General features: G+C 46.1%; 1 protein-coding gene across 1 annotated transcript; it reads right to left on the bottom strand.

Annotated features, from left to right (window-relative positions):
- Window positions 1–731: 731 nt before the first annotated feature.
- ARPC4 (actin related protein 2/3 complex subunit 4) lies at window positions 732–10,786 on the bottom strand. Its single transcript, XM_042979497.1, has 6 exons — window positions 10,684–10,786; window positions 7,596–7,714; window positions 6,268–6,379; window positions 4,972–5,067; window positions 3,826–3,996; window positions 732–1,678 (listed from the first exon to the last, which is right to left on the bottom strand). Exons 1-6 carry the CDS (start codon window positions 10,684–10,686, stop codon window positions 1,673–1,675), a joined length of 507 nt encoding a protein of 168 aa, XP_042835431.1. The 5' UTR covers window positions 10,687–10,786; the 3' UTR covers window positions 732–1,672.
- Window positions 10,787–10,903: the final 117 nt, after the last annotated feature.

Genomic DNA, 10,903 nt, shown 5'->3' with positions numbered 1-10,903 from the left:
ATTTAGTGCCTATTTGAAAAGTACTGTGTCAGATTGTTTACATTATCTCCACTTTATAAAGAAACTGAAGCACAGAATAAATAGAACTCACACAAATTCAGTCTTGAGAGTCAGGACTCAAACACAAGTGTTTGTTGTTGTTTCTTAACTTCAAGCAGTCACCAAAGTCTAGTGCTGTCCGATAGAACTTTCTCCAACAATGGAAATGTCACGCATGTACTCTCTGACATGGTAGGAAGTAGTCGTTTGTAGTTATTGAGCCCCTGAGATGTCTCTGGTGGGACTGAGGAAGTGAATTTTAAGCTTTACCTAATTGTAGTAAGTTAAACAGCCACACGTGGCTAGTGATTACAGATAGAGGTAGAAGCCTTGGATTTGAAGTCTACCCTCTTGCTCACTAGCTGGGAGATTTGGGCAAGCTGCTCCATCTCAAGGAACCTTGGTTTCCTTAGTCATAAAATGGAATTATTATCTCTCTGAGGTTACCTTTTAGCCCAACTGAGCTCTTTATATGAAAAGGACCAAAGCTCTGTATAGGCAGAGAGCAGTTTCAGAAATGAGTGGTGCTTGGACTATAATGGGGTCTCTGGGTGGGGGCCCTTGGCACAACATAATGTCAGCCAATCAGGAGACTACCTCTGATGGGGACCCCCAGGCCTAAGTACCAGCTATGTGGTCTTGGGAAGAAAATGCCCCACCTCCCCTCCTTTCATACACACAGTGCACAGACCTCATGCAGCCCCAAAGGGGCAAGAAGAGACTTTAATCAGGGGAGCAGGGGGGATCCACCAGAATAAGAAAAGGTACAGCGAGCGTGGGAGCAGAGGAGCCAGAGCAGGCAGGAAAGCCCCAGCTCAGGAAGCTCTGGACGACTCACCTCTCCACCTCTAGCACAGGCACTGCACTGACAGACAAGGCGAAACAGTGGCCCCTCTCAACTGGGAGGGCACAAAGTGGCCCCTACGGCCAGAGGTACCTGGCTTTCAGGGTCCAGCTCCTGGACATGGCTGGTGGCCACCAGTTCAGCCCTTGTCCTCAACCAGTGCTGGGTGGCCATTTTCAGGTAGAGCTCAGAAAGCTGGCAGAGGGTCCCCACAACTTCTACTGGGACCAAGGAGGCTCAGGAATAAGACAGCAAGGGAAAAGAACTGGAGTCTGAAACCTTCCTCCTTCCCTCCCTCCCTCCCCACCTGGGGCTTGGGGAGGGGGTAATTGGGAGAGGGAGACAATAGTCGCCTTCTGGCTCCAGGCCCGCCCAGACCCACAGCGACCAATATGGTACAATCACTGGGACCAGTCACAGCCACTGGAGGTGGAGGTTGTTTAAAAAAAAAAAAAAAAAAGACAAAAAGGTTTCAGTCTCCTACAAGCACAGAATTTAAGTTTCAAGACGTTAAAAAAAATCTGTCCCAGCCCAGGGGACTGAACATCAGAAGCCAGCCTGACCAGGCACCTGTGGCCTTGGGGCAGGTCCACTGCTGCTTTGTTGCCCAGCTAGCAAGCACACCACCCACCTCCCGCATCTAATGCCCACCCCGACCCAGCTCCCCCGCTCTGCCGCTGCTGCTTGCTGCTGCTGCCTCCGCCGCCGCTCTAGGGAGTAACTCCAGGATGCCTTTGCAGAGACACGGGGGAGTCTGAGGGGGAAGGCCTCAAGATCCAGCCAGATGGTTTAAAACTGTCAAGAGAACCAAGAGGCAGTGAATGGTGGTTATTACAGTATGTATCTTGGCAGGCCTGCTCTGGGGAGGTGGGCTGATCTGAGAGCTGCCACTGTGCTCAGATTTCTGGGGGAAAGGGCTGGGTCCCAGGACACCTTGGGGGCATGCTCTAATTCAGTCAGCCTTCAGCAGTGACCTTCAGGGCACTAGCCTTAAACCCAGCACTAAACACGGCAGAGAAATTAAGGGTGAGGTGGGCTTTTCCCCAGCTCCCCTTAGTCCTGTCATGGAGGTTGCTATAAAGCTGTCACAGTGCCTCACTTGGTGAACTGAGGTTGCCTTCTTTAAGAGGCCTAAATGCAAGCACTTGAGGACTCAGAGGGCCAGAAGAGCAGAATAGAAGGACCCAGGATCTGGTACTTAGTGCCAAGCTCTGGGTGGATCTCCAACCATAACAGGCCCTTGAAATGTTTTCTGACCTCAGGTATCCTTCATGGTACCCAGAACGGCCCTGGACATTTTACAGACCAGAAGCTGTGGTCCAATTGGCCCACAAACTGAACCCAGCCCAATAATGAGCAATGTCTGGCCCATAAAGTATTTTTAAAAGATAGGAATTAGTTTACAACCTTGAAAATATGCAAGATGTTGCATACAAATCCAGACTTGGGGATTCTTTTGACAAGCTAGAAGATGAAACCATAATGAACAGGAGCTCTGTGGTAGTGGTCCTCTTCAGATGAGACATATGCTTACCAGGTTCCCAATAGCCCACTTCACTCACACACATTATTACCTGCCTGACCCCTGCATGCACTTGAGTATGTGACCCCTGCCAAGTGCCATGGTACTATCTTTGATTTTTGAATCTGAAAACCAAGCTCCAAGTCCTGGTTTCTCGTCTTACTAGCTGAGGGTCCTGGATAGGTGATTTGACTTCCAAAGCCCAGTTCACTCATCTATAAAATAGGGATGACACCTGACTCAAAGATTGTGTCAGGGATTAAACAACAGAAATTCAATTATTATGATTAAATGACTCTTGAATGAATAAGCCAAATAATAAATCGGGACAAGAACTATTTTCTTTCGTAGTTGAACCTAAAGGCCTCCTGGTGCATTTGCCATAAAACTCTGGTGCTACAATACTTGGAAAGCTTACTATGAACCAGGTGATCTGCTCTGTATATACTTCCTCATTTAATGCTCAACCATACTGAAAAGTACGTATTAACAGTCTCATTTCACAGCTGAGGAAACTGAGGCTTTGTTGAGAGGTTCAGGAACATGCCCAAGTAGGCAGCAAGGCCGGACTCACACAAAGTCTGTGTGATCTGAACAAGCACACTGCTCTGCATGCACAGGGCAGCTACTTTGTACACTGGCTGCCCTCCGTATAAGTAAAGCCCAGGGGAAGCAGGCGTAATTTCCATTTTTAGGAATCTGAGTTCCTTCTGGGCTGGATCTGTATGCACTGCTAGGAGTAAACACTTAATCTACCATCTAGGGATCATAGTTGACTCTGAGCAGAACATGTCAACAAACCAAAGACTGGTTGGAAGAAGAAAAAAAAAGGCAGGATATCTTGAATATCTAAATTAGAGCAACTGTGTCATCAGCTCATCAGTGTAAACAATTCCTCCTCTTCAGAGGACTGCTGTCCTTTTAGTTAGGAAGACACAAACAAATGAAAGAGAGATCTGGAGGACTGAAGCCATGAAAGTAATCATGACTATAAGCCTGAGAAACAGACACTGAAGGAAAATATTTAAGTCTGTCTGAGAAGTGGAATTACACTATGATGAACTGCCCTATATTCCTGGAAAATTCCCATGTGGATTTAACTTGCCTCACCTGGGGTTTGAACTAGATACAGAGAAGGACTGTGTACATTTTGAGATGTACAAAGGAGCGTCTAAGTCTCCATGAGAGACTAAGAGAGGTGTCCTGGAGACACTCAAATACAGAAAATGCCCTGCAGCTCACAAAGATGACCCTCAGGTCCTCCAGCCCCAAGGCACCTGGCTGACGTGCCACCCACCAGAAGGTCCTAGAGGCCTCAGGAAATACAAACTGCTGGCACCACTTTACCGCCAGATTCTAAGTTCTCAACCCATGGCACCTCCTTCCTCTTGTAGGGACACCAGTAAGTCCTCCCACTTACATTCTTGAGGAACTCCTCAGCCACGATGCGTGCACGAGCATTGACCGACAGCTTCATCTCACTGATTTCCTTGTCGATCTCTTCCATGAAGTGGATCACAAAGTCCACCAACTTGTGTTTGTACATCTGCTCTGTGTGGAAGTTGGTGATCAGAAAACTGATGTCATATCCCTGGGGAAGGAAGACAGTAGGAAGGAGGAAGAGAAAAAACAGGAGAGAATTAGCTTTCCAGGGCACTTAGTTGACCATGTCCTCTAAGGTCACTCAGCTATATGCTTCCTACTGGCTGCGATCTTCTCCCAAGTCACATGTCCTTCAGGCAGCAGCCCACCTGCTCTTGCTAGGGTATCTATGCTGGGTCCAAGGAACGGACCCCAGGTGAGAATTTTGTGTCAGGCACCCCTGGAAAGCTGTTTGTGATACAAACAGCTGCATGCAGAATGAGTCACGGGAGAATGAAGGAACTTGAAATCTTCTGACAGAAGAATCTAATCAACCAGAGAGAAGAGACACTATGGGATAAGGATGGGATTGGTTGTGTGTGGAGGAGCAATCTTATTTGTTCTGGGTGGCCACAGAGGTTAGATCTAGGAGCAGGAAGAGAGATTTTATTTTTTTTATTTTTATTTTTATTTATTTTTTTAGGAAGAGAGATTTTAGCTCAGGATGAGGACGAGGTTGGCCAACACATCTGATGGTACATGTGGCTCTGCATGGTAGCTACTCAGTCACTGGGGTTATTTTAAGTTGATTTGGCAGAGAATCTGTGGAAAGTACTCAAGTACAAAGTCAAGCAACAACTGAGCCAATGTCAACTGTGGCCTTGAGAGACAATGATTTAGTGGTGGCAGAGCTCAGAAAGGATTTGATTTATCGTGCCCTTTCTGCCATTAAGGCTCTAGGAAGATGAGCAATGCATCTCATATTTTTTGCCTTTCCCATGGTTGAGGTGGGCCCAACTTCTCTTAAGCTTCTAATCCCTCTTACTCCCACTCCAGCCAAAATGAAGGCCCACTCTCAACTCAGGGAGCGGTTGTCCTACAGTTGGAGAAGGAATCCAGGTTCTGTGAACAATCCCTGGCCAGTGACAGCAGACTTGGTGGAAGAACCTTGGGTATTATGAACATGTGGGTCATATAGTCTCACCTCCACTGGCTTCCTTCGAAGGATAAAGAAGTTCTCTGCTCGCATCATCATGAAGCGCATGAACTTATGGCATAAAATCTTCTCGATCTCATCAGCCTAGTAAGAGTGAAGGATAAACAGGTCTCCCTAAATCTGACATCTTAGGCTAACAGAAACCTGTAGCCCTGATCTTCTGACCTCAATTTCTCCTAGGCTTGCTGCAAGCAGTGGGGTTTGCCATTGGGAGCAAACACTGCCTGAATTTGGGGCACCTGGTTGCCAACTGAATGTCTATTACATTAGAGCGTCTTCAACTTAACAGGGCATTATCACAGTCTCACTTTCGCCCATTCCAGAGAGGTAATTCTGGCAAACCCGAGGTTTTTACCCGCTCCTTCCAGAATTCATACCTACATTCTGAGCAGCCTCTTCCTCACCTGCCCATTTCACCAGTGCGGCATTTTCCAAAGTCTATGACATATACCATGTGGGGCTATCAGAAATAAATTTAGGTGATCTCCACTTTAATAGCAATGAACATCAATAACTCCCCAAAGTTTTTCTCTGCTGAATTCTCATTATTTCTAATGGAAGAATTTTGCAACTAGGTGCTGGTATGCCCTGAACACCTCCCAACACTTGTTAATCTCCCTTTTTAACAGAGCAGGCCCCCAAGGACAGAGTTTTCTGTAGGTAACAGTATCTAGTCTAAATAACAGCTTTGTTTTCTTTCAATGAACTTATTTTTTTGGAGTTCCCTCTACTTGTCAAGTGATGTTGCTTTTCTCCTACAGCACGAAGTTTCGTTTTCAAACAAATTTAAATAAAGAAAAGTAAGTCAATTTAAGGAAATCCATTAAACAAATAACTGGCCGGATGATACATATATATGGCAATAATTATAAGGGTGATAGGAATATCACACACTTGTGAAACATCACCTGAGAAAACGTAAGAAATTACACTTTGTTCTTTATCCTAAATCTCTTTTTCAGAGGTTATAGCTATTAAATTGATACTGGTACTATTTATTTTTCTGAACTGGACTTATTCTCCCTTTCTTATAAATGATTCTTGACTTCACACTAAACTGTCAATGGCCTTGGCTGCTATGTTTCCTGACTTGTAATCCAGAGCAAGGCCTAGAAGACAGGGTTGCTCTGTCTACTCTACTGACCTGCTGAATTTGGCAAATCATTCCCTAGGTACAGTCAAGAAAATAGAGCCTGGGTTTCTTTTCACCTTGAATCTAGCACAGCTCTCTCAGATGAGGATCCCTGGCCTCCTGAGGAGGCAGGGGCTCAGTGGTGAGCTCACCTGTTTCACAGCAATGCTGACCCGGACAGAGTTGATGGAGCCCTCAATCAGAACCTTTTCCTTCTCATTCCTGCTGATGGTCACAGGTTGCAATAGGAGCTCTTTGCTACTCCTGAAACACAATGTCACAGGCCTCTGTACTATAGAGGAACAGAATGCTCAGGGAGACCCCACAGCAGGACCTGGAATCTCTATCTGAGACCATAGAGTCCAAGGAAGAGGAGACTCACAAGTAGGGGTGCTCCAAGATGGGGGCCAGCGAGCGTGTTCTCCAACAGAAGGAGCAAGGCTCTGGAGTCAGGGCGAAAAGGTTTTGAAATCCAGTCTCCTCTGTTACTTTCCTTGGACAAGTTACCCTGTTGGAATCTCAATTTCCTCATCTGTAAATGACTGATTCCTATTTCACTGGCGAGGATTGAGAGAGATCAAAAAGGGTCAATTGTCTAACAGAGTGCGGGGCACATGGTAGGAGCTTTACAAATGACAGCTCTTATTTTAATAACTACAGGCAAACCCATACACCATTTAGGGAATGAGAAGAGAGAGGCTGCCTTAGGGATAAAAGGGCAAGCTAAAAACAAAACACAGTTTGGTCTCCTTTAATTATCAATTCACGAATGATTCACTTATTTGGCATCAAGACCCCTCTCAGCTCAGTTCCCATTTTGATGCCTCTGAATCTACAGTTATGTGTACTGGCAATTAAAATGCCTAGTGGAAAACGTATGTTAAGTAAAACAACATGACACATGCTAACATCTTTTCAGTATTTTTAAATTCAAGTCATTTCAACTTGGTGTGGTAACACTGCTTATCTCAGTTATGTATGTCTCAGATTAAACTTTAAAGGGAAACAGAATATTTAACAAAACATGTATCAGATAAGAGAAAATAACCCAAAATACGGAATATCTGAAATAAATGATGAGTCCAGGGAGGCAGGGAAACACAGCCCTTGAACTTTAAATTACAAAAGAATGGAGATGGGATCTTGGATAACAAAATTCTCCACCCTCTCCTTAAACTGGGTTCAGTAATGCCACAGGAGATACTTGACCAACAGCCCCACTCTGAGAACTCACACCTTGTGCCAAGCAATCTTGGTTCCAGAGGAGTTTCTCCCCTGGGTTTTGTCCTGCCAACCCACTGACCCTATTTTCCGAACTGTGAATTGGGAACGATTGTTCATCTGGCAACAAGACAAAATAAGTGAACTGCAGAAGTGTAGCTGTCTCCAACTCCAGGATGTGACTTTGTGGTAGCCTCCAGACAACTGCCATCTCTGGGGCTGAGCCCATCATCCCCACCCTGACCTTTCTCTGCCCTACCTGACTTCCACCTCGGGCTTGTTGTGTCGTTCCACAACCTGGGAGGAGAAATTCTCCAGGCAGAGGGCAGCCTGCAGCGTGGCCCGCACGGCACTCAGGTAGGGGCGGAGAGTGGCAGTCTGTAAGAAAAAACCAAAGGGAGGATCAGAGTCTGTCTCTGCAAACCCACTGCCCACTGCCACCGCCCCCCCCCCCCCCCCGCCCCACACTAGCTACAAAGGAGCCAGACGGTACTGACAGTACCTGCCTTTCAGACCACATGAACCAAACAGAGTAAGCCTTCAAGGTGCATTTCATTCTAAGTCTAGAGCAGTGGTTCTCAACAGGGAACCATTTTTCTTGCCAGGAGACATTCAGCAATGTCAGGACATTTTTCACTGACAGGACTGGGGGTGGAGTGGGAGAGCTACTGGCAATGAGTGGAGACCAGGCATACTGCTAAACATCCTACAATGCACAAAAAAGAATTATTCAACTCCAAACAGTGCTGAGGTTGAGAAACTCTGGTCGAGAGGCATGCAGGTGAAGGACTATTCTCAATCTGTCTTTTGAGCCAACAATGGATGTTTACTGTGTGCCAGGCACTGATCCAGATGCTAAGAATTTAAAGACCACCTCTACCTTTAAGGGTGGGGGGAAAAAATAAAACATAAAGACAATCTCTACCTTTAAATAGCTCCACTGGGTAGGAGACAGAAAAAGTGACTATGATATAAAGGAGGATGAAATGTGACATAATTAGACTTACAAATTACATTTCCAGAAGAAACTGGTTTGGAGGTGAAGATGAAAATAGGATTAGAATGATTTTACAACAAGGAAAAGTATACTAAGGACATTCCCAGTAGAGGGATCAACTTCTACCTACACTGGCCTATCTTCAGTTTCTTGTATTAACTAAGTTCTTTCTCACCTCAGGGCTTTACACAGGCTGATCCATCTACCTGCAGGCTTTTTTTCCCCTCTCGACCTAAGTCAGCCCTTAGATCTTGGCTTATTTAGGGAAGGCCTCTTCCTTCTTTACAGAGGCCTTTCTTGACTTCCCCCTTGATAGCATTTATTATAATCTACAATGACACATCTTTTATATTTATTTAATAAGGTGATTTCTTCTTCACTAGACTTTAAGCTTCCTGGTCTCCTTTACTGAAATCTATATTCCTTGCACCTTGCTCAGTACCTAACAAATGCAGTGTCTTACTCCTTTTCTAAACAATATTATGGAAATAGCATAAACAAGGTTAAAATAACACAAAAGGGCATTAAGAGTTCCAGAAGTAGCGATGAGTACAGTGTTGCTGTATACAGGAAGCATTTTTTTCCTTTTTAACTAAGTAGGCTTTAGGCCCAGCATGAAGCCCAACGTGGTGCTTGAACTTACAACCCTAAGATCAAGACCTAAGCTGAGATCAAGAGATGCTTAACCTACTAAGTCACCCAGGTGCCCCTAGGGGAAGCATTTTAGGTTCAGCAGATGAGGCTGCAATGGTAGCCTAGAGATTCATGGCTAATTTCAAATGCCAGACTGTTAAGCTTAGCCTTTCTTTTAGGTAGTAAGGAACTGTTGGGGCTTTCTGAGGAGGAAGTTACATGACTACAGTTGCATGGGGGCTCTGCAGAGAATGGACTGGAGAGGGAAGTGAGACAAAAGGCAAAGAGGGTTATTCAAGGAGCAGTGATGAGAACCTGGACTGGGGCAGTGGACAGGACAAGCAGAGAGTCCTCACAAGAGTTGGACTGACATAAGATGTAGAGGATAATGGAATCAAAAAGCACCTCCCACCAAACCATGGTTCACCCATTTGATGAAACACTACTCAGCAATAAATAGTATAGGAAAAATTCCTGATACACACAACATAGATGAATCTCAAGTGCACTATGTTAAGAAACCACATTAAAAAGCCCACACACTGAAGAATTCCTTTTATATGACAATATGGAAAAGGAATACTATAGGAGAAAAAAAAATCAGTGCTGGAATGAGAAGATAGGACTGATTAACAGAGGGACGTGAGGGAGTTTTTTGAGGAAACATTCTGCTGTCTTGATCGCAGTACTTACATGATCGTGTTTGTCAAAAGTGATAAATCTAAAAAGGATAATTTTTAAGGGGCAAGCCTCATGACACCTGCCCTTATACAAATAAAATGCATTCTCATGTAATAACTCAATAAAGCTGACTGAGAAAATCCAGGTTTCTAGCTGAGGTAAGAAGACACAAAGCCACAGCACCACAGAAAGAAAAGCAAGTTTAGGAGAAAAAATGGGCCTTGATCTGGAGGTCTACTATGAACGTGTTATCAAGATTTCCAGGCAAACCTTAAAAGAGAGCGAGGAAGACAGATTCAAGAGTCACCAGAACACACAAGGTCACCAAAGCCAAGAAACTAGATAGGTACCACTAGGACAAATGTAAAGAGGAAGGTGGTGAGCCAGTCTCAACTCCCAGGAACACCCACATTTATCAAAGGGGAGGATTTCCAGGAAGGGAGGGATCAGTAGTATCAGAGCTCACGGACTACGGTAAGGCTAACACAGGTTGAGTTCTGACCAGGAAGAGGTCTGGGTGGCGACAGCATAAGAGATACTGCGGTGAGGTAGAAGCAAAGCAGGGGATAAGGAGAAGAGTGGGATACGGAAGTGTAGACACTTCCTTTGAGAAACTGTGGGTCAAGCAGGCAGGAGAGAGCAGGACAGTGTATTTAGTGAAGTTCTATTCTAGGTGAGGAGGTGACCCTACTCTATGCCTCAGCTCCCCTACTGTGGGCAATGAGGCCTACTACGTGTCTTCGAGGCGCTATCACCAGCCCCACTTCCGGCGTCCTCCATGCCTCACAATTCCCCACCTGCATCAAAAGCCAGACCATGAAGCTGCAAGGCCTGCTTCTTACGAGAGCGTCCCCCGCTCGCCCCTTCCTCACTTTGGCTCCCGCCCCGCCCTCTTTCTCCCAGCCTCATCGCGCCCCCACACCCCACAGCATCCCTCGGCCCCGGGCCTCTCCGTTGCAAAGCCGCATCTCCCCCAGACCCAGAGCTTTGAGGCAAAACAGCGGGGGGTCCCTGGCCCGGGGCCCGGCTCTCTCACCATCGCGGGCGCTGGCTGGGCCGGAAAGCGGAAGTGCGGAAGTGGCCAGCCCCGCGACGCCAGCCCTTTCGCGAGAAGCGCAGCCTCAGTCTCCGCCCGGACTTCCGGAAGGTACCATCTATGCTCCGAGCGGAGAAGGGGGAGCCTAGGAGCACTTGGTCCTTTTGAAGTTTCTCCGCTAGGACTGCCTCGGTATTTTTAGACTCCCGAAGCTTTAGAT

The sequence above is a fragment of the Panthera tigris genome, chromosome A2 (assembly GCF_018350195.1).
Source record: "Panthera tigris isolate Pti1 chromosome A2, P.tigris_Pti1_mat1.1, whole genome shotgun sequence".
NCBI classification, from domain to species: Eukaryota; Metazoa; Chordata; class Mammalia; order Carnivora; family Felidae; genus Panthera; species Panthera tigris.
The sequence above is the reverse complement of the archived record's forward strand: the minus strand, read 5'-3'. Positions and strand labels throughout refer to the sequence as shown.